This window comes from Ambystoma mexicanum, chromosome 2q (genome assembly GCF_040938575.1).
Source record: "Ambystoma mexicanum isolate Mex_15411 chromosome 2q, UKY_AmexF1_1, whole genome shotgun sequence".
In the NCBI taxonomy this organism is placed as follows: Eukaryota; Metazoa; Chordata; class Amphibia; order Caudata; family Ambystomatidae; genus Ambystoma; species Ambystoma mexicanum.
The window spans coordinates 220,568,356-220,592,584 of NC_090924.1; the positions used below are offsets into that span (position 1 = coordinate 220,568,356).

General features: G+C 49.4%; 2 protein-coding genes across 6 annotated transcripts in view; one reads left to right on the forward strand and one right to left on the reverse strand.

Moving 5' to 3' along the window:
* Positions 1-20,940, forward strand: part of IQCK (IQ motif containing K) — a 1,231,453-nt gene extending 1,210,513 nt beyond the window's left edge. For all 5 annotated transcript variants that reach the window (XM_069647159.1, XM_069647160.1, XM_069647161.1 and 2 more), the window contains one exon: positions 19,841-20,940. In XM_069647159.1, the coding sequence (XP_069503260.1) occupies positions 19,841-20,067 (227 nt within the window). In that variant the 3' untranslated portion in view covers positions 20,068-20,940. The remainder of the gene's footprint in view (positions 1-19,840) is intronic.
* The window catches only part of GPRC5B (G protein-coupled receptor class C group 5 member B), a 307,339-nt gene that overhangs the window by 65,477 nt on the left and 217,633 nt on the right, over positions 1-24,229 (reverse strand). The window lies entirely within an intron of this gene.

Sequence of the window (24,229 nt, forward strand, 5' to 3'; positions counted from 1 at the left end):
GGCGTCATAAGATCGCAAACAATAGCCCATGTGTGTTTAAGCAGATGTCAACGGTACAAGGAGCATGCCTATGCTGATAAGCAGGACAGAGGGAGACTCCTGCTACCGTGGTTCTGGCATTCACTCCCGATACGATGAAAGCCATGCGGTTCATCACAACCAGTGAGTCGAGGGGAGAACCGATAAAGAAACCGAACTGTGGAATGAAAGTGGCACATTGAGGAAAGTGCAAAGAACTATAAATTGTTTAGGGAAGACCAGCTGCAGAGGGGTCTGGCACCATGTGGGTGCTCACTCGAGAAACTCTGGTCGATCCCATGTTTGAAGGAAACTACTGATACCAGAAGGCCATAGGAGAGCCGCCAAGAAAGGTCAAAGTGGTCATATCAGAAGAAAGTAAAAGGAATTGTGAAATGGCAAGGGTGAATCCAGCGGAGGGATGCCAATAAAGAGGGGCGAAGTCAAAAGTCCCAAGAAACAGTGTGTCGACAAAAAGTGATCCCAGTAGAGATGTCCACAGTGAACTCTTTAAAAAGACATTACGATTTGTGAGTGCTAAAAGAGAAATTGATTTGGGGGGCGCTGTTGAGCAGCCGGCAAAATGGCTGCCTAGTCTAACAGCTCCGTGCGCCACCGCACTTCATCCACTCGCATCTGCGGCAATTCGATACATTCAGCGAAGAAACCTGTCTCCCTGCATACCTGCTGCTCTGGGCTATCTGCGGCCGTAACTTCGGCTGGAATCCGCGCCCTGGAGCCGAGCCTCGGGCCATCTCACTCGCTCTGGGCCTGAACCCGGCCGGCTCTGCCGAGGCCGACTGCTTCCGGGAGGTCGCGCAGTGGCCTGACGGGAGCCGCTCCTTTTCTGGGCAGAGACTCACATCCCGGGCCGCTCACATCTTACTGCGGCCGATCCGCGGTACTGCTCTCCTGCCTCTCTGTGGCCCACGTCGGAGGCTGGGGGCCGCCCGAACTCGTGCTCCCGGAGGCTTCCGGACCTCTACTGCGGCGGCGCCCGCTCTGATTCCCCGGGGCCCGTCCTCCTGCTTCTCGGCACCGGACCGCTCCTTGCCCCCCCGGCGGGCACCCTTTGAGATCCAGTGGTGCCGCGCCCCTGGAGGGGCGCCGCGTTACCTGGGGGCTGTCCGCGCTGGTGCGATTTCCTGTGCAGTGCATATCAGGTGAGGAGTCGGCGAGGGGGCAACTACACGGAGGGACCTCGACGCCCCCCCTGCAATACATACCTGCTCCCATACAGCCTCTGACACCAATTAAGTCCAGCGCGCTCCCACTCATGCTGCGCCGAGCCGGCTGAAGCAGTGGGCTGGCGCTGGCTGCACTTCTGTCCTCCCTGGCCTGATTGCACTGTCTGCCCACTGTCCGTCATCACTACTAACTAGTGGAGCTGCGCTGGTGGCTTTCTGCTTGACCCCGCAACAACTCTCCGTGCATCGATTGCCTACATCACCATCTGCAACTTACCCGTGGCACCGGTGGGTGGCTCCCGCACACCTGAAGGATCCGTGCTCCATTCCTGACATCGCCTCCCTGCGCCGCACACTCTCTTTGCTTTTGCAAGATGTCTAATAGATCCAGAAATGTAAATAAGTCCGGCGCAATGGATAAATTCACCAAGCCGACTCCGAGTCTTGAGGTAGCCCAGTCACCCGATGGTCAGACGGACAAGGCTGTCCCTGCTGAGGCATCAACCTCGGAGCTAACTGTAATGATGGAGTCCATGGCCAGAAATTTTGCCTCGTTCCATGAGAAATTGGACGACATTAACGCAAATGTTGCATCTCTCAAAGCCAAACTGGACCACCATGGCTCGAGAATCACCGAAGCTGAGACCAGAATAGGCGCTTCCGAAGACAGCATTGCCGCATTGCAAGATACAGTGGCTACACTGGCCCGGGACATGAAGTCTGTCAAAGCTAAGTGCGATGATCTCGAATCTAGGTCCCGCAGAAACAATATACGCATTATTGGCGTCCCCGAGAATGCACTCAAGGGCCGACTCGAACTGGCAATCGAAGGACCTCCTGAAGGAACTACTGGGCAATCCCGTCCTATCACCCTTCTTCACCATCGAGAGAGCGCATAGAGCACTCGCTCCACGCCCCAAACCCGGGGACTTCCCGCGGCCTATCATCGCGAAAATTCTGAGCTTCAGAGACCGTGACCTGATCCTCCGGCTGGCGCGAGAGAAGGGTGAACTCAGGCTGGATTCACAGATAATCAGGATATTCCCGGACTTTTCCACTGGTGTGCAACAGGAGCGCCGCCAGTTTCTGGGGGTCAAACAATTGCTCAGGGAAAGGAACATTCCTTACGCCATATTGTTTCCGGCACGGTTGAAGTTCACATTCAACAATAAACTTTATTTTTTCACGGTACCCGCAGAGGCTGTGAAGTTTATAGAGGCGCATATCCCTCTGCACGCCCCGGCCGAGGACCACATGGTCACCGAGTGAGCACCCCGCTCCCATCCTATCGTGAAGCTCCTGCTTGCATGATGACATGACGCCAGTTTACCCTGCACTGCCAATTATTCGACGACCGGCTAGGTTGCACCAGGCGCCTTGCCTCATTGATCCCGCTGCTCATACCGTATAAAACTACGGTGCCCTTGTCTGCTGGGCTTACGCTGGCCTGTCCCACACCTCTAAGTATCCCTACTGCTCGGTAATGGCCGGGCTTTACTACTCCGTGGTCCACGTCCTCTATGTGCCCCGGCTCTCTGCGCAGTTGGGGTCTGCCCGGGCTCGGGCCCAACTCCCACCTGTCTTACGTCACCCCTGACTGCCTGCCTTATGGCTTTACCTATGCAAATGCTGATTTCTTTACCTGGTACACACACTGTTCTCTTGCTGGCGCAAAGTTGGACTGATCACTTTGCTCATATCTTCGTTTATTCGTGATCATACTACCATATTCTAACCTTATACTTTGGTCCCTGATCTCCGCCTAGAAATGCGGGGAAACGCACTAAATTGTCGCAGACACTGCTCGCTCTGTAACGTAACTACTGGTTCTATGCGTGCTGGCGCACGGCAATGGCGCACCCCATTGCGATTGCACTGTTCTTCAACACACCTCTGTTGTGGGTTAGCCCCAGTTGGGCTGTTTTACAGGCTGAGCCATGTTGGGGTCGGCTTAGCCGGGTACAGTTAAGGGTGGTTGATGGGTACACTGCTACTGTTGGTCTAGTAGTGAGGGAGGTGGGAGGGTATGGGGTGTTATTGGAAATTGGCACACAAGGTTGCACGTCACACGTACTGAATGTCCACGTCCTCACTCTCAATGGTATTGATTGGAGCTTGTACTACTGCTGGATCTGGGACGTTCATTAAACATACACTATGGGTTTAGCTATATGCTGCTGAAATGTCTACTAGCATAATGTCCTGGAACGTCCGGGGATTAAGCAACCACACTAAGTCCCGCAAGGTGATGGCCTATGCTAATAGGCATGGCTGTAAGATACTGTTCCTACAAGAAACACACTCTCAAGGCTATTTGTCAAAACTGATGGCCCCATCCTGGGGCCCCGCGAGATACTACACTTCCTTCTCTACCCAATCCAGGGGTGTCCTCACGATGGTACATAAAACAATCAAGTTTGTCCTTCACAAAAGCTACGTAGACCCCGCGGGACGATATGTCATATTGCACTGTATGTTGGTGAATAGGGATTACTTACTGGTTAACACCTACTGCCCCAATGTCGACTCCCCCGAGTTTTTTGACAATGTAGCTACCATACTGCTGGGCTATGTTGGAGTTCAGGTTATATGGGGGGGGACCTAAATCTTATCCTCGACACTGCCCTTGACCGAACTGGCACTGCCGTCCGTGCCCAGTCCAGCGCTGCACGTAGACTGCTTGGCCACATCAAGGCACTTAATATTTGCGATGTTTGGAGAGTACTACATCCCCAGCTGCGAGAGTATACTTTCTATTCATCTGTCCATGACAGCTCATCCAGGATAGACTTGTTTTTAGTGTCAGCCGAGATCGTGGGCAGGGTTGAGGACTCTCGGATCCTACCCCGCACGCTCTCAGACCACTCCCCAATCACACTAACTATAGGGTTGGGAATACCCACTCCGACATTTAGCACCTGGCGCTTTAAATCGGAGGCCCTCAGGGATATTGTGTTTAAGGCTGAAATATTAGCTGACGTCGACTCCTTCTTTGAACACAATTCCCTTCAGGACACTTCCGCTGCGGTCAGATGGGACGCCTTCAAGGTGTTTATCAGGGGAATGTCTATCTCCCGGGAGGCTGGGGTGTTGAAGGCAATCAGGGCCGCCCTCGGTCGCTCTGAATCCAAACTAAAGCAACTGGAGCTTCAGAGCTCCACTGATGCGGAACCCGCCATACTCGCCCAAATCAGTGAAGAACTCAAATCGTACAATGCACTCGCCACCAACGAGGTCCAGTACTTTAGCCGCCCACAGGCTGCCAGGAAATACGGTGAGGGAGACAGACCTGGGAAAACACTGGCAGCACTAGTGAGAGGAGAGTCTGGCCGGACCCAGATTGCCTCTATAAAAAACGAACATGGCGACACACAATGGTCGGACCAACAAATCCTAAATACATTCACTGAGTTCTATAAATCCCTCTACACCCAGCCTGCTGAGCACACGGAACAACATATGCGCAATCTCCTCGACCAGATCCCCACCACAGAAATTGCCCCCTCTACGAGGGACCAGCTAGATTCCCCAATAACGTTAGACGAAATTGTCACGGCCATCTCGGAGCTGCCCAAGGGGAAGGCGCCGGGCCCTGATGGGCTTACCACTGAATTTTACCAGGAGCACATTGCCATTTTAGCCCCTAAATTGCTTGAGGTATGGAACGAAGCACTCCGAGACTCCATCCTCCCGCCCTCCATGCGCGAGGCTCTCATCACGATCCTACTTAAGCCTGGTAAACCTGACGATGAGTGCGGATCCTATAGACCCCTCTCCCTCATGAATCTAGACACAAAAATCTTTGCTAAAATCATAGCGAATCGGTTCCTGCCAATCATGACATATTTAGTTCATGAGGACCAGGCAGGCTTTGTCCCTGGAAGATCCACCTCCCACAACATTAGAAGGTTACTCAATGTCATGTCCCGGATTGATCAGGGGGCGCAGGCTGTGGCGGTCACACTTGACGCTCAGAAGGCCTTTGATATGGTCTCTTGGAAGTACATCTGGTTGGTATTGGAGACAATGGGTGTTGGGCCAAAAATGATTAGCTACATTAAACTTCTGTATACCTCACCAGTGGCGCGCGTAAGAGCCAATTCACTGACATCTGACCTCTTTACACTTTGCAGGGGCACTCGTCAAGGTTGCCCCTTCTCCCCGATCCTGTTTGCCTTAGCAATAGAACCAATGGCGGACTATGTTCGCGCACACCACGCCCGCAAGGGAATTAGACTGAAGGACGACCCCGAGATCATATCTCTATATGCGGACGATGTACTATTATACATCAGGGATCCCGCGAATCACCTTGACCCCATACTTCGTGACATCACGCGCATCGGCACTCACTCCGGGTTCACAATCAACTATTCAAAATCCGAGATCTTCCCTCTCACTAAGTCTACCCAACAACCTGCCACCGAATTCCCTCTTCGATGGTCCCCGCACGGTGTCAGATATTTAGGCGTTAGGATATCCCTTACTAAATCCGCCTTGCTTGCGGATAACTACCTTGCGGTGGCACAAATAGTTGATACTAAACTCTCGCGGTGGCGCACTCTCCCATTGTCCCTGGCCGGGCGACTGTCCCTCATTAAAATGATACTACTTCCCAAATTACTCTATACCTTCAACAACATACCTGTATGGCCTGGGAGGGAATACTTCGTCAAACTACATACACTATGTGCACAGTTCCTATGGCACTCTGGCGCGGTCCGCAAGAAGTGGTCTGACATGGCGTTACCATACGAACAAGGGGGATTCACGGCTCCGGACTTCTCACATTATTGGACTGCGGCCCAAGCCCAACACGCCACTCACTGGTACCCGGGCTCCCCGGCGCATCCGCATGTTAAATTGGAAAGGATGGCAACCAATGGCACTAATATAATGTCCCTTATACTGCATCAACATTATACACCCGACTCTCCTATTGATCCTGTTGCCACAACTCTTCAAGCCTGGGCGTGCCTACTGTACCCAGCGCCAGAATCCTCCCCATACTATAAGTGGCTCCCAGTGTGGTCTTTCCCTGGTCTGGAGCCCACGCACGACGCTGCTCTGGCCCGACATTGGGGGGCGTTGGGATACCGGGCGCTCTCAGACTTCTACCCCGAGGGCAGGTTTATTGACCCCCAAACATGGAAACAAGGGCATACCAGATCCGCACTAGAGACCCTTCAATTTTACCGTCTCCGGGCCGCATTTCGCACCAGATGGCCATCCTTCCCGGATGAACCCCCTGATAACCCTGCTATTGCATACATTGCTAACTCGGGCGGTGCCCGGGGAGTCATCTCCTCATTGTACAAGATTACGCAGGACTCCACCCCGGTGCGAGCCCTGGGGGCAAGAGATGGGTGGGTTGCTGAATTGGGCCTAGAAATACCCGACGAGTTGTGGGGGAAGATGTGCCAACACACTAAAAAGGTTTCCCTCAATTTCCGCTACCGCGCAATGCAATATAAGCTTCTAAATAGACTATACTATACTCCGTATAGAACCTCGAGGTTTAACCACAACTCACAACACCCCTGTCCCCGATGTGGGGAGGAAGTAGCTGATCACTTACACATGTTCTGGTCCTGCAACAAATTGTCTGAATTCTGGGAAAGTGTTTTAGAAACGCTCACCACGATCACTGAAGCTGTGGTTGACCCTGATCCTTTAGCAGTCCTGTTTGGGATCTGGAGAACAATGGACACTAGACGTTCGGCTAAATTCCTGAACATAAGCTGCATGGTAGCCAAAAAATGCATACTCCAGAATTGGAGGAGCTCCTCTCCGCCAGCCTATCAGAAATGGCTACGATTGCTTGCCTGGTCGCGAAATTGTGAGGAGGAATACCTAACCATGCTCCCGACCCGGTCCCGTCCCCAAAATATATGGACTGCGTTCAACACATATCTCAACAACCTAAGTGCGGGTACACCCGGATCCGATTTGTCCCCTGCCCCCCCAGGACCTACCCCCACTCCATGATCCTTTGTATCTTCTTCACCTCTGTAAGGATGTATGGACATTGTTGTGCTTAATGTACTATGATTATTGTACTGCTCCAGTAATTGCCTTTCCCTTTTCATTTTTATGTTTGCTACATACTACTGTTGCCATGATGTATGTGTTTACTGCAAACCTCTGCCACCAAAAATAAAAGTTTTAAAAAAAAAAAGAGAAATTGATTTGTGAAAAGCCATAGTTGTACCCGATGGGAGTGAGGCTGATATTCGAGAGGGGTCTACGCCCGGGATAGGGGGACCCAAGGGTGGAGAATCATCACCTCAAATGCAATCCGAAAGAACTTTTTGTTAGTTATTTGAACCTAACAGATCTTCGGAAGCAGGAGAGACAACCTCCGAAGATTCTGATATTGATAAGAACTGTTTGATGGGACTGCCCCCTGAAGAGGGGGAGCCAGGGGTGAAACCATCACCCAACATATATTTGGAACAGAACTTCTTTTGTTTGCTTTTTTTGGAAACCATCAGGTCCTTGGAGAAAGAGACTTTTTGTAGAAAAGAGACTTAACCCCTGAAGGCCCTGATACTTGAGGTGGAACTGCTGTCTCGTGCTGGGACAGCTCGAGAATGTGCTGTGCCCAGGAGTCTCGCCTTGTCCCGTGCTCAAAACATGGGGTAGGGAGCACCCCGGCTAACACATCCTGACTTATCATTTGTGAACAGTTCTTTCTTTCTTGTGAATCCTATCCCACACTCTTTTTGTATTCAGCATAAGGATTGGCAATAGGTTTTTCTTAGTATAGGTCCTTTTAGTTGACACGCTGCCACTAGGTCTGCCTTATTATTATTTGATGGCCATAGCATGCTCCCATCTTAGATTTAGGTTTAGATTAGGTGTTTTTCCAACCAACCTATACACTTTAATCAACACCATTGAACTGTGATCACTTGTGTCTGTCTATTCTTGATACCACGCCTTCCTTACACTAGCCACTCACAACATCCACATCCACCAATATGCCTACGACACAGTAATACCTCAAGATCGACTCCAGGTAGGGCACAGGCACAAAACCTTCCTCTCACTGATCCAGTCATGGATGGAACAAGTTACTTACCTGTAACTGTTGTTCTCCAGCATGGGCCTAGCATGGATCCACATGCTCATGAATATTCCCTGTCGTCAGGCTGGGAATCCTGGGTAAAGAAAAAATCAGTTTCAGTTTTGTTTCTGAACTGTCTTTCGACTAGTAACCAATCACTGGTCTCTGGGTCATACTGCCCCCAGCCAATGACTGCCCTCTACCTAAGCCCCTCCTCTGGCAGCCATCTTCAGATTTGGTAGCACGTAAATTGGCAGTAGGACCAAAAGAAGAGCCAGAGAGGGATTGGAGGGAGGGTTCGCATTTGAATCCATGCCAGACCCATGCTGGAGAACAACAGTTACAGGTAAGTAACTTGTTCCTTCTCCAGCCTGGGGTTTGGCATGGATTCACATGCTCATGAATACAAGAATACATAGCAGTACACACATGCACAACCACGGGAGGTGGCAAGGCTCAACATTAAGCATTTCAACAACTCAACATTAAGCATCTCTTACCTCCTCACCAGGCTCAACTTCAAGCGAAGAGGTTGCGCAGCACTGCCTGGCCGGCTCTGGACTCCTCCCTGGAATCCTGGTCGACGCAGTAGAATTTCGTGAAGGTGTGCGTTGACCTCCACATAGCAGCCCTGCAGATGTCCTGAAGGGGCACACCAGACAAGAACGCAGTGAATGGGCTCTCAGATGGCCAGGCAACGGTTGGTTTGCCAACCGGTGACAGTGCATGATGCAGCCGGAGAGCCATCTGGAAATGGAAGCCTTTGAGAGAGCCTTCCCTTGGTTCACAGGTCCAAAGTTTACAAACAGCTGTGATGTCTTCCGAAGACTCTTCGTGCGGTCCACGTAGAACTTCAGTGCTCTAGCTACATCCAGCGAGTGCAAAGTCCTCTCAGCCGGCGACAAAGGCGATGGGAAGAAAACAGGTAACACCAAGGGCTTGTTGAGATGGAAATCCGACGGCATCTTGGGCATGAAGGAGGGGTGCATCCTCAGCACTACCCTCATCTCGTGGAATGTCAGGTATGGAGGTTTACAGGAGAGGGCCTGGATCTCTCCCACTCATCGTGCGGAGTTGATGGCCACAAGAAACGCAGTCTTCCACGACAGCAACTTCAACAGTGCCGAATGCAGAGGCTTGAATGGTGGCCCCATGAGCCTGGTCAGCACCACGTTGAGCTCCCACGCCGGGGCCGGAGCCTTCACCGGCGAGTACGATCGGAACAGTCCTTTCATGAACTCCTTCACCAGGCGATGAGACCACAGAGATGACCGCCCCAGAGTTCTGATCTAGCGGGAGTTGGCCGCCAGATGGATCTTGATGGAGGCATGTGCCAGCCTCGCCTTGGCCAGCGATAGCAAGTACGGCAGCACTTGAGGGGCCGTAATCCGCAGAGGGTTAATCTTCTGTGCACGGCACCAGAGAGAGAACCTCTTCCATTTGTGTCCATAGCACTTGAGAGTTGAGGACGCCCTGGCCTTTGCAAGCACCTCCTTGCAGTCTGCCGAGATATCGTACTCTCTGAACTCTAGTGCTGCAGGAGCCAGGCCTGCAGGTTCAGCGATCCTTGGTCATGATGGAGGATGGCGCCTCCCTCCCTGGCGAGAAGATCCGCGTCCATCGGTAGTTTGACCAGAGGGGATGCTGACATGTCCAGAACGTCTGGGAACCAGATCTGCCTCGGCCATGCCGGTGCAACGAGGATCATCCTGCACCGGGAGTCGGAGCAGCAATGGCAACCGGGGGAACGCATACAGGAACAGGCCATCCCAGGGGAATGAGAAGGCATCGCCCATGCTCCCCGGCTGGGGGAACCTGCTGGCGAACCTCTGGCACTTGGCTTTCATCGCTGTCGCAAATAGGTCGATCTGGGGATTTCCCCATTGTCGGAATGGGAGATCCACTTGATCCTGCCGAAGTTCCCACTCGTGGCACGAGCGCAGCTCCCTGCTGAGTGAGTCGGCAATGGTGTTCTTTATTCCTGCCAGATGGTAGAGTACCAGGAACATCCCTTGGGCAACGGCCCAGTGCCACAGATCCTGCGCTTCCTTGGATAGGGCTGGGGATCTGGTGCCCCCCTGCTTCCTGATGTAGAACATAGTGGTGGTGTTGTCGGTGAAGACCCTTACCACCTTGCCCTTGAGGGACAGAAGGAACGACCTGAGGGCCCACAACACGGCTCTGAGCTCCAGGACATTGATGTGTAGTGACCTTTCCTCCGGGAGCCAAAGGCCTCTTGCGTGGAGATCTCCGGTGTGCACTTCCCATCCTTCCAGGGAGGCATCTGTCGTCACCGTTTCCTGATGTGCCGGGGTCTGGAAGTCTATGCCAGCCGCTAGATGCGCGCGGATGCCCCACCACCGTATCGCTTGGCGGAAAGTCTTGTTGAGTGAGATCCTGTCTTCGAAGCTGCCCGCCGCATGCATCCAACGGGCGTCGAAGAACTCCTGCAGGGGTCGCATCTGCAACCTGCATAGGCGCACAAGGTAGATTCACGAGGACATCATGCTGAGTATGGACTTGATGGACCTCACCCTGGCCGCGTCCATGGTCAAGAGCCGTTGTACCTTGCCCAGGATGGCCTTCGTCCTTTCCTCCGATGGCGAAGCCAATCGCGCCACTGTGCCGAGTCTGGCTCCCAGGAACAGGGCGTCTTGCGACGGTACCAAGTGGGATTTCGCGAAGTTGATCGAGAATCCCAGATCCGCACATCCTGACGGAAATCGGTGGCCGTAAGCCAACCGTGCCGGCACAGGCAAATGCTGTTGCCCATCTGGCGAAAACCGGTGATGGTGTGGTCCGAAGCCACCTCGCCTTCCTGCAGGATTTCAAAGGCTTCCGCCCTCTTGTCGTCTGGGAGGAAGTCCAGGAGGGAAGCGATCTTGAACCACAGCTCCCTGTCGTAGCACGCCACGATCGCGTTGGCCGCTTTGATGGCTGTCGCCGCCGATGAGATGACTCGTCGCCCCATGTCGTCCAGCTTCTTCCCCTCGCCGTCCGGTAGGGAAGTGCAAGTTGATCCCGTCGCCCCTGCTGATTTCTTCTTGGCCGCTGCAGAGACCACCGAATCGGGGGACGGCAGAGCTCTGAGGCACATCGGGGTGGAATCTGGGACCTGGTACTTCTTCTCATACCGGTCCCTCTTCCCAGGAGCCATGGACGGGGGTTCTTGAGTAGCAACAGTCCTTCGTCCCAGATGTCGTCTAGTAATGGTACTGAGAGGACGGTCTTCCTCTTGGCCTCCCGTCGCTGGTAGAGGAAACCCTCCTTCTTCTGTTCTTCGGAACAAAATTGGAAGAGCTCCGAAGCCCTGGCGATCATGGCGTGGAAAGAGCCAATTTTGTCGGGAGGGGAGGCCTGGGCAGGAGGTGATGGGAGATCCATCCCGTCATCACCACCGTCGTCGTCCGTCCCTGTCTCCGTTCCCGTCTCATCCCTCGGTGGAGGGGAAGAAGGTGAAGGCTGGAAAGGAGGCGGAGGATGGATTTGCCTCTGCTTGTTCAGTGGGCTTCCCGACGGTCCAGGCGCCGCTGGATCGTCCACTGGGGTTAACGGCAACCTTGTCCTTATCTCCGTACACAGGGCCTGGATAGCCATCAGGATTGCTCCTGAGTTGTCCTGTGGTATAGGCACTGGTTGTGACAGGAGCGATGACTGGGGAGTAGGGTCCTCCGTCTCCTCCACGGTCCGCGGTTCCTCGTCGGCTCCACCGTCGCTTTCTATGTCTGCCTCGTTGGGATCCCTCCCGTAGGACCGGACTTCTTCAAACTTCTTGTCCAGGATCTTTGCAACGCCAGCCAGTTCATCTTCAGAGGTGGTATCTATGTCTGTTATGGCTACCGTGCCCCCCTCTTTCTCCACCCGGGGTTTCACGGGGGACTTATCGATAGGCTGAAAAGAGGTTTCCCTCAGGGGTGGCAGGTGTTTAGGCTGAATTTCCTAACCTAGTGAGTCCCCCAGCAGCTTTGCTGGATTTTTGGGGTTTATTTTTTTCTCCTGCCAAGAGTGAGACTCTTTTACCCTCACTCTTGGGCATGATTTGAGTGTGTTTCTTTGAATCTAGATGTGTTTAATGGCTATGGGGACTTTTACTCCATAGGGCTTCATGTGTTTTTGTAATGTGTGTTACACAGCACCCTCAGTGTAGTGACACAGGGGTGTCATAGTGACCCCCCAGTATAGACTCCATACCCTGGGACTGACTACTGTCTCCCAGGGCATGTAAAGTCACCATTGACTTTACTAGTCTTAAATTCTGAACAGAACCAGTACAAACCGTCCTATTGTGGACGTACTGGCTGGGGCAATTCAATTGCCCCGGGGTCTGTTAGTCGAGGGGGCACGTCTCCGTCCCCCCTGATCGAGTTTTGGGTGGTGGCAGTGGATACTACTTTTTATATTCTACCGCGAATATTTTCCTATGGGGTTTCCCATTGTTTTAGGCTACTACCTTGATTTAATTATTTACGGTAGCCTCGAACATACCGCCGGTTTATTTAATTAATATTAATTCTCCGGTTGGTATTTTTTGCCAAAACTTGATTCTAAAATGACGTTTGTGTTCTCTTCTGTGACTCCAACCCAAGTCGAGCCCTTTGTTCCACTTTTTGGCGGGCTTCTCCACAGAAGCCCTCCACAGTGGTGCCACTCTGTCTGGGGTACTTAGGAGGGGTGGAGGGGAATTTAGGCACCCTGGACTGAGTTGCCTAGGCAACTCAAGTTGCACTCCATACTGATTGGCCCAAGTGGTGAGCCGGCTGGCTCACCACTTAGCATGTTTGAGTGACAGCTAGGCTGAGTGAATGGGGGTTTGCTGCATAAAACCAGGGCTTTGGGGACTGGAACTTCAGAAGTCGCCACAGGACCTAAGAATCCAATGAGGGAGAAGCTGAGCCGACCTGCCACGACACCACCACTGGTGGAGCCCTGCTGGACTGCCTCACCACTTTTCCCAACGACAGAGGAGATCTCCCGCCGGAGAGTCTTCTTCCTTTGACTGGTGGGGATAACCAGTTTCACCGTCTTTTCGCTTTCCCGACGTACCTCGTGGCCGCCTTGCCCGTGCCAAGCACCCCGGCAACCGGGATACCACGTTTTACCACGACCGCGAAACAAAGGTACCACCTTTAACCGGAAAACTCTGCGGCTGGTTTCTTCCCTGGTAGTGCAACGACCTTTATCTTTCCTCCAAGTCGAGATCTTCTCTTCCCCTGGACGACGACACAACTTGCACCCACTACCAGGAACAACTGCCACCGCTGGAGGATCCTTCCCACTTAAGGTACCGTGTCCCGCCTGGCTTCCCTTGCTACCGACTGGGGTAGATTTAGCCCCCGGCTTTCGAACCTGGGTTAGCCTGGGACACCCTGGCTAAACTTTTCTAAGCCTCTCTAAACTCTTTTTGAACCCTCTGCAAGACTTTCTAAGCCTAGTGTAACTGTGTGATCTTGGGCGCATTTGTGCTCTGCTCTCTCTACGAGTGGGCCCAGCCTTTGGACTTTGGCTCACCAGTGACTTTTTGCTCTCTGCCTTGCTAACAGTGTTCCTGAATCATAGATTGGTGTACCTCTTCATATTCTGTCTTTTTCCCTCCCTTTCTCACAAACTTATTAGAGTGCAATCTAGTTAAGCGCTCACCTCTGTATGAAAATAAGTGGTGTTTTACTGTGATTTATCTGATAGGGAAAAAGGGGTGTATATATTACAATAGTAACTGTGTTTAGAATATTTTACAATAAGAGTGCTGGAGTGTTTCAACTGTGTGTTTTTAAATAAATAATTATATACTTTGATACCAAAGCTCTGGTCAGTGTTTGCTTGTATTATTGTATCTGAGTGCTTATTGAGTATACTTTGCATACTGCCTAACTCTTCTTGAGGGAAGTCTGACTGCTCAGCCACAGCTACCAGGTAAATCTGGGTGGTGCAGACTGCTACCAAGTGGGTTTATTGCCAACACCTGTAGTCTTAAATCTTTTGCAGTGGTCCCTAAGGGAACTGCACAGGTTTCTGCCTAACAGCAGGGAAACTCTAGGCCCAGAAGTCGTCTCCGCTGCGGTAGCCTCCACAGGCTTCGCCAGGGCCGCTACGACTCCTTTGATCGAGGCCTTAGCTGGGTGAATCAGGGCCTTCGCGACTTTGGGTGCGCCTGAGGCCTTCACCTTGGGGGGAGGGTTGCTGCCTCGCTCCCCCTCAGCTGCTGCCGTCGGGATCGGCCGGAGCTTCTCCCGAAGCTTACCCGGGTTCTCTGACTTCCTCTTCACCCAGCCAGAGCCTTGGCTCGTGGTTGATGGTGTTGGTGACATCGCGTCCTGTCTGGCAGCCAAGGAGCCCGAACCATCGGCACTCCCGGTGCCCGCGGACTCGCAGTGCTTTGCCTTTTGTTAGGCCCCCGTCGCCGGAGCGCCCTCAGAGGTCTTAGAAGACCACTCAGACTTCCTCTTCTTGTCACCTGCTGCTGGGATTTTCCCCTCCAGCCAGTTGGTGAGTCGGGTACGACGATCCCTCATTGTCTGCTCAGACATGTTCTCACAAAACGTACAGTCCTTCTCCACGTGCGATTTGTCGTTGTGAAGGCAGTAGAGGCACAGAGAGTGCTCATCTTCCTTGAAGACATTCTGTAATCCACATCCAGGGCAGCTCCTGAACAGCTTGGATCCAAGCGTCGTGTTTCCTTTGTCCTGGGCCATGTCCACACGGGGTAGGCCTCTAAGATCTTCCGGAATCCTCCAAGAAGTGAAAACTCAACGAAAATCTGCCCTTGAGGGGCGTAGAAAATTTTGAAACGTGTCCCCGTTGATCGGAAGTAGAATCAGTGGAGCTTAAGGCTCGATTGACCTAATAAATAAGAGTAAACTCTTCGAAAAATCGCAAAATGCAGTAAAAGCTCGAGAGCTATAGCACGAGGACTCCCAACACTTGAACGTGTGCTAAAAATCTGAAGATGGCTGCCAGAGGGAGGGGCTCAGGTAGAGGGCAGTCATTGGCTGGGAGCAGTATGACCCAGAGACCAGTGATTGGTTACTAGTGGAAAGACAGTTCAAAACGAAACTGAAACTGATTTTTTTCTTTACCAAGGATTCCCAGCCTGACAACAGGGAATATTCATGAGCATGTGAATCCATGCCAGACCCCATGCTGGAGAAGTCCAGTGCATGCTTGCAGCTCACCAAGACTGAATTCCCACTCCTCACCAACAAAACCGAACACCCAGACATACAGTCCTGGCCATCAACCATGAACCCTGAGGGCTTCAAACCCGAGCTCACCTCCTGCACCAAGTCCCTCAGTTACCACATGGACAATCACCTCTCCTTCAAGACACACGTAGCTAAGAAAACTCTGACAGCCTGGTATCAGCTCTCCCTCCTATGGAAGGTCAAGCCCTTCCTCCCGCCATACAGCTTTTGATCCACCGTTCAAGCCCTGGTCCTATCCCACCTGGATGCGGTCAATGCCCTCCTCGAAGGCCTCCCGTCATCCTCTCTTGTCCCCCTGCGAAGGAAGTGTCCTACATGCGGCTGCACACTTCATCTAGGGTCTACGCAGATACGACCACATCACTCCTGCCCTCCTGCCCTCATCAACCTTCACTGGCTTCCACTACACGCACAAATCACCTTCAGGTCTTGCTGCGTCTTGCTGCATCAGCTATAAGGCAGTCGTCCTCAAGCCACCCAGTTACTTTGCAGAGAAACTCAGTATCTCTGGCAGACAGCACACCACCAGAATCACGGACATGTGCAGACTTGAAATCCGCCACTGCAAAAAGGAAAGAACCAAAAAACAAGCCTTCTCTGCCTACGCCCCAAGATTATGAAACCTCGTCCCTGTCAGCATCATACTTGCCCCCACACGCATACAATTCGGAAAATAAATCAAGACCCCCCCTTCAAGGAGTCTCTCAACACATAGGCCATCACGTTGCGCACCACCTGACCCACTGGATGCCGTCTGCCACTCTGCTCCCCGCCATCCTGTACTGCTGTACCCGTGTATTCTACCCTCCGCTGTATATCTGTTCTGTTTTTACCTCTGTAAAACGCTCCGTTGCTTCTCAATGCTAGGTCCGCGCTCAATAAATACCATAATAATAATACTGGAGACCCAGCTGCCGATGAGCTGTGGGGCAGCCATGTTTTGGGATGCAGTTGACAGGTTTGGTAATCAAAAATACATGGCTTTGATGGTTCAGTTGAGAGCCCTTATCGGGAAACTGTCAAAGTTCAATTGATCCTTTTTCCCCATTAAGCCAGAGATATATTTAGGTAAGCATGTTTTCTAATTATGTGTCAGACAAATGTGGAAATATCCATAGATTACTTTTTTATCCATTAACACGAAGTGCCATTTCTTAGGAACGCATCTCAAATCTGATACAAAAGTTGTAAAACATTGAAGCCAATTGAAATAAAAGAGAGAGGAGATAGAAGGGAAGCAAAATGGTAGTTATATTGCACACAATTTAATATGTTAATAGAGCATATGTCCCATATGACTTCGTGCTGAAAATATTGACCCATAAGGTCAGTAAAATACCTTTTCAATAAAGGGCAGCTCATTCCAACTTTGTCTAACAGACAACAAGTGAAATTGGTCATGCGCTGCTTCGAGTACTGCGAATGGAGGGGTTTCTTCCCTAGAGCCAGTTCTAGCAGTGTCCTCGTGTTCAGCGTTTAATGTGTCACCGGCAGCTGAGAATGTCAATGATTCAAGTCACCAGACGCTGTCATAGCAGCCTCTACTCTGCCTGCACCCATGAATGGGAACTATTGGAAGTTTGGTAGTACAAATGCTCGCCGCCGCTAGTTAGTGTGTGCCAAAATCACACACACTGATTATAACGCGAGATCCAGTGAAGACGACAAGCTCAGGAAATTGCAAGCGAACTACATGCACCACATCTGAGCAGAGATACACAACATGGCGTGTGGGGAACATTCTGCAGCGTGTGTCAGAACATTTTTTGATAAGACCCAAAGGCCTGGCATTGGCATAAAGCTGTCAATCGCCTCCAAAAGTCTGGTCTTTCCTATAACTCAAATATGTACACCTCCAAAAATCACAGGAAGCTGCCCATCTCGAAAGACCCGGCCCCCTACATAGATAGGAATTGCTTATGAGGTACAAATGTTATGTTGATCGACCCCAATGGAGGTGTGTTTATGAAAAAATGCCACGTTCCAGTGCCTGCCCCTGGCACTGTAGCTAGGTACAGTTCCTTAGAGCATTACAAAACCCAATATATTCACTGAGAACACTTTTAAGGGAATGTTACTTTCCCTAGCATGGATACACAATAACCCAAGTTAACAAAACAAAAACAATTCCCAGGCCAGAGTTCACTTGGAAAGACTATGTGCATTATGGTTACAATGCAAAACCTTCAAGCCACTAGATTTCCCGTTGTATGGTTACCAATGCAACAATAACCCCCAGAATCCATGCAGTGCCATAGATGTCAGAGAAGAAATCGCCAGCCTTATCATAGAGGGGGAAAGTGATAGTAACTGTGGGTATTATTTGTAATGGAAATAATCAGCAGATTGTGGTTCCCTGCCTTTTGAACTACCAACGGGTAATGCCTGCAGGCCACATCCTGTTGGTAATGTCGATAGTGGAACTGTGGAGTGAGCCATATCAAAGTAGCATGGCTGCAGGACATACCCTGTAGGTATTATGGTAAGAGTACTGTGAGTGGCGCATGCCCATAGGTCAGATCTCGTATACAGTCCCAGTAAGTAATGTCGGAGTGGATAATGTGCCTCCTGCTGTACTCCATGTGCAGTATCAACAGAGTGTGGGCACAGGCACATTACCTGTGGGCGCTCTAGGGCGTATGGGGGACCCAAAAAGACAGTACACAAAGGGCATAGCTGCAAGTCATGCACAGTGTGTCCTTTGGGGATGTTTAGTGTGCCTGGGGTGCAGGTCATGCACCACTTGCAGTAGCCATACAACATGGCAGTAGGCAATGCACTTCGGATAGGGTGGGTGGGTTTAATGGACCTGCAGTAAGGGTATCCCTACATATTATCCCCACCAAAAATATTGCCGTACATATGGTCGTATGTCTCGCCATAGGCGATATTTTTGGGGGGGATAATTTGTGAGAGCCGGGGTTGCGGGGGTGTCCCCCGCCCATTTAAAAATAATGCAGGGGTTGCGGGGGTGTCCCCCGCAGGATCCATGGCTCAATATCGCCGCGAAAAGATGGCAATATTTTTGTATCGCAATATATTTGCGGGGATATTAACACATGGAACCGCAGTAAGGCCACAGTCTTTGCTCGAGGCGCAGTACCCATAGGCTATTGCAAAAGAGCATGCCCTGTGGGTACAGTGAGGGCGAATAGCCACATTATGACCCACGGGCCATGGCCACGGCATTGCGATAGGTGTATTGTTCTTTTGACTTGGTTGCAGGCATGCATCTTGTCTGAGACCCATCAGTTTATGATGACGGTCGCTTAGCTAGCAAATGCCTATACACACTCCAAAATGCTTGAATTTGTCAATGCTTGTACATATGCTCTGTTTTGCATAATGTTTTTAACATACATGTAGACAAATGGAGAATCCTAAACATGTACACAGCTACGTACGGTGGAGCAGTAATTTCTGCCTCAACCAGCAGCCAACTTTCACGCAATGCATACTGCACCCATAAGCAGCTGCTTGCTTATCTCCTGACACAAAGAAACTATGTCCTATTTGTTAGCATGGGGCCGAGGGCTCTGGAATGTCAAATGTGTTTGCTCTTCTTACCAGCAGACAATAAGTTTTACCATGTCTCCTGTGCAAGGTCCAGCACTCCCAGAGGGCATCCCCGCTACAGAGGCAGTCAAACATATATCTATTATTCCTGGCTCTAGATATTCAGAGTCGGCTCTAGATATTCAGAGTCTAGTCATTAGTAGGACTGATTCATGCCTAGTGTGTTACACTGAATCCCCATTGTTCAAATTGTAATGCTGCAGAAAATTCTTTTTGGGCAATTTGATTTCTTGGAAACTGTGGTGCAATGCAGACTTTGCTTTCCTGAAGAATACACACAACAAGCCCTTTCAGTCTTCTGCTTCTCTGCTGAGATCGAGGCCCTTGTGTGCCAAGTAGTGTGCCAGTTGTGGAACTGGTCATGGTTATGTGTGGACTCAGTTACTGTGCACTTGTTTCCGATCAATACTTCAGTTGACATACCACTGAACATTAGAGGCGGCAAGACATTTCTCGCAGTATTTTCTTGCCAAACTACTGAAACATCTGGAAACTCCAATCTGCTCTTGATGTGATTGTCCGGATGTTGGCGATTTGTGGGGCACAAATTAGAAGTACTACATTGGATATGAGTGAAGACAGTTCCCCTATGAATTTGACTCTTCCTGCTCCAGAATATATGTAGACGCTCCCTTTTATTGTATGTAAAATGGTATTATTGATAGGGCATTTTAATATTGGAGATGAACAAATTTAAGAAGGTGTGCAAGAATTAGGAAACATTTGCCTGGGTATGTTTGTTTCCGTAGTTTATTTCATTCTAATGTTAAACTTATTATTTTATATTTCAGTCGGAATTGAATTGGAAAATATAGAAGAAGAAGAAAAAGAAAAAAAAGAAGACCAGGAAAAAAAAGAAGACCGAGAAAAAAAGGAAGCCAAAGAAAGAGATCAAGAGGATGAAGAAGAAGAACAAGAAGAAGAACAAGAAGAAGGTGAAGAAGATCTGCCCAATCATTCTGGTGTTTTCATTCAAATTCTCTCACCAACACCTCAAAATACAGTAATCCTCTCTTGACCATCATACGTAAACGTTCAATAAATCTGTACAGTGGGCAGTATGGGGATTCCCTGGATAATATCTTACATTCAGTGGTCTGTAAGTACTCGATTGCGTTACTTGCCGCATTGACAATTCTGCAAGGAAAATGGAAACAGATTGTCGGTGTGGGTTTTCCTTCCTGCTTGTTTTTGGGGTGTCAATTTCACTAGAGCACAATATATTGCCTTCTTTTTGCAATCTTTGCCTCTGCAGTCATGTCAACAGTCAAACAACGAGCCTCCAGAATTGTAGGGAAAGGAAAGCCTTCTGTAATGAAAAGAAAAATCCTCTGAGCTGGAGGCGGAGTCTAGCGGTGGTCTTTCGACTTGTTCCGTAGAAGGCTCATATTAAAAAAAACCTCTCACACATTTCCAGCTCAAAGCAAAAAAGATATTTGGGCATACTAGTTGCGGGATTTCAGGCTTCACTTCAAATTAGTGGAACACAATCCTGTGGCGGACGGGCACCCGCCATCCACACCTATCTGAGAAAGCCCCCAGTGTTGTGATCGAAACACATTGTGTTGTATGCTGCAAATGATGGAGTGCCACTAATTAGAATTAAAACCTGGAATCCGTTGACTCCTGTTCCTGAGCATCATTTCTGCTACACGTAGGTAATGGATGGGAGAAGTATGTTTCATATATAAAATTGGTCAGGCTAAAGTCTGAATGCTCAGTGCATCTGCTTTCAAGGACAATGTATGCATTAAAAACCATAAAACCAGAATTTCATTTATCTCTGTAAAATTCAGTGTCCAAATCACTTGTCTCGTTACTTTTCCTAAGAGGCTTTTAAAGTTCTTGAACAACATTACTTTTGGGGTGAAAAATAAAAAATGTGCGCTTGGCTAATGTCAATAAGTAGCCTTATTTAAATGTACTGAAGTAAACTAGCCCAGCTTTCGGATAGCTTGTGTCGGAGTTCACTTCATTATGACCTCAGTAAAGAATTGCAACCTTTATCATCTTAATCACCAGCTGTGAGGAAGCTTACTAGTGCCAATATGCTTCGCTGTTTCTTGCCCTTGACTAGTAGGTTCCAGGCTTGTATCAAATACAATGGTCTCATTCTCTTCAGATAAAGTAACCCGCATAGAGTATGGTATTTCTTAGCCCTGCTCGAACAATTAGAGGTCCTCTGTTCACATGGGAGCTTAGACCCAGCAGATGGATTTAACTAAGACAACCGGAAGTGGGCCAATCTGTGATTTAAAAAAGTCTCATAGCACTTGGCAAAAAGGGCACGCTTTAAGGAATTATGGCAGCCGATTCTGCCCTTAGCATGGTATCTATGTACAGTTCCCGTAAAACACTAGTGCAGATTCAATGTTAATCGCTTTTGAATAGTTTTAGGCTCTGTTGCCAGTTTCTGAACTGTTAGTCCAAAGGTCGGGCAAGATTGTTGAAAGTGTTTCCAACCGAATCCCACCTGGCGTCGTCTTTCAGAATGGTCATGCCAGATTTGGTCAGATAAAACTGAGCTGGGATCCATGGACATGCTCAGAATGTTCATTTTGGCAACTTAGGACAATGTATAGAATGTCAACCCTAGTTCCAAGTGAAGTGCTAAAACGGCAGGTTGCATATGGGGATATTCACTGATGCTGATAGAACTGATGGAAAGGATTAAGAGGTCTCCATTTAAAGCATTGAATGGTAGAAGGGGCTTCTAGGTGAAACAGCACTTGGCTAAAACCTATTTAACATGTTAAGACCACCAAAGACAGGACATAGAACACAGGCCTAAATATTTGTGCTTGAGACCTGGTTCAGTGTAACAAAATGTAAAAAGCATTTGGCCTGATCTTTTATGTTAGAAAACAACACCGTTTTGGTTATGTTCAGAGATTAGCATAATATATTGTACTCTTTAATAGATGTCCAAGGATACTAATTGTTGTTACAGGTCGACTTTGATCAACTGTTGCCGTATCATCAGCCTACATCAAGCAGAGTATAGCTTTATGCACAGTGCAGGGAGGTGGGGGCATAAGGACTTCAGGAATGTGGGCTGGATAGAGATTAAACACGAGGAGTGAATATGGACCCTTTCTTGTTTTTTGATTTAGAAGTGCTCAGGAAGCTCACCCAATGGCTCCATGCAAATGTGTCCCTGTGTTTCTGTGTGAAATTGCTTGATCAATTGCGTCATCCCACCTGGTAGGCGTAGTACTGCTAACTTACTCCACCTTTGCCAAAGGTTGCACAGAAGTCCATGTACCAAGAATTCTTTAGAAAACCAGGCACTCTGATCTGGCACTGTTTCTACAGGTGCCCTTTAAACAGTAATGTACAAGGAACAAACAAATAAACACAAGTCAAACACCAAGGCTATTGTCATGTGTCCCCACACAGTATGTGTTCTGAGATCATCAACTACACCCTTGTTTACTCAGTAAATTAATGTCGGAGTTGGACCTTTTTCCTTTAGTTGCTCATCCATGACATTATATCCTATTGCAGCCAACGGGCGCATCTCAGAGTTCACCTGCTACACAGCGGGGACCACTAGAAAATGTGAGCATAGACAGGGAGCCATATCTCTACCTTTCTTTATCTCTGTCTTGAAACTTGACACAAAGGCATCAAAGGCTGCACTCCCTTCCTCACCAAGAAAGCTATCTCTTTGGGGAGGGCAGATAAACTGTGTTAGATGCATGCAAATCATATTTCTGTGTATATGTATGTATGTTTACTGCTGGGGTTCCTGCCACAGTGAGTTAAATGATTTACTTCCCATCTTACTCAATTGAGGAATAATGCATGTATGATTACATAGGCAAAGACTGCAACTCCAATTTCAGCTTAGTTTGCTGTGCAACATCAGGCATCTTCATTATGGAATCAATAATTTTGCCCCAGTGCGCATCTCACTTCACTGGCACTGGTTCCTGGTCGAAGCTTGATGCCCCTTGAAACATACAAGGCCACTTATCGGAATGCCCCAGAGTAATTGGCTGACAAACTACCAATCTCTACACGTCAGAGAACTCTTTGCAACAAAGAGATAATTTGCCTAAAAAGCCACAACTTCAAAAACAGTAAGTTCTAAATCAAGCCTTTTGCAGCAGAGCACCAAACATCTGGGAATGCATGTGCCCATGCCATAACCTACACCCTCGCTTTGAGGAAATACCTCAAGCCACTACTATTTACGTATAACTCACACACAACATTAATGACAGGCCTATGTGACTCTACACATTTACTGGTTGCCCTTTTATTGGCCTTTCTGTAAACCAACACTTTATACCCTGGCTCCTCCCACTAACTTCTCTCTCCTTCTGAATATGTAAATGTGATAGTGATTTCTACTAGGCTACCGGCAACCATAGTAGTCTCCTCGCACTGTGGCTTTTCTGGAAAGTCCATTGCGCCCACCCACAGTGTAACTGCTCCCTGGTCAGTGGAGATGAAAAGAAAAATGGGAGGGAAAAAGAAGGGGGAGAAAAGGTGAGACTAGTAAGAGCCGATAGCCTTGAAGAAGGGAATTTAAAAAGATCAGAAATTGGAGAAATGTTTATTTCAGTAGGGATGTGTGGGCACTCGCATGTGGTGGATTGAGTGAGAAGTGTTGGTGAGGTAATGGGGGGATATTGGTGAACCAGCTGTAGGTCTGTATTTTAGGCAAGGCTGTGCACTTCATTAATCTACCTGGATAATGTCTGTGGTTGTGCGGTGAGCTTGGAAGTTGCAAGCATATGCAGTATTAAATACATTACCATGAACACTGTTAAAGCCTGAGCCTGCAGTGCCTCATGTTGTAAATCACAGCTGAGTCAAGAGTAGACTGTGTGCACAGTTGACTGGGGTGGGACAGAGAGGCGGGAGAATGGGAGGTTGGAAGATTCTCCAAATGATTACTTCCCTTGTCACAGCTGCTATGAACTTATAATAGCGTAACCTTTCCCTTCACCCGTTACCGCAAGTGCTAACACCACTTCTCCACCAGTCTCTTTCCTTTGATGTAGCTCTTCAGTGGCCACCCCCTTCCATCTCCATGTAGTTTTGTACAATTTCTTACCCTCATGAATGTTATTAGGTTTGATTGCATGCCACCTCCTTAACTAACTTCTATCTCTGCTAGAAGCCTGGTAGCACCCTCTTGCATTCTTTCAGTTGCATCTCGACAGAGG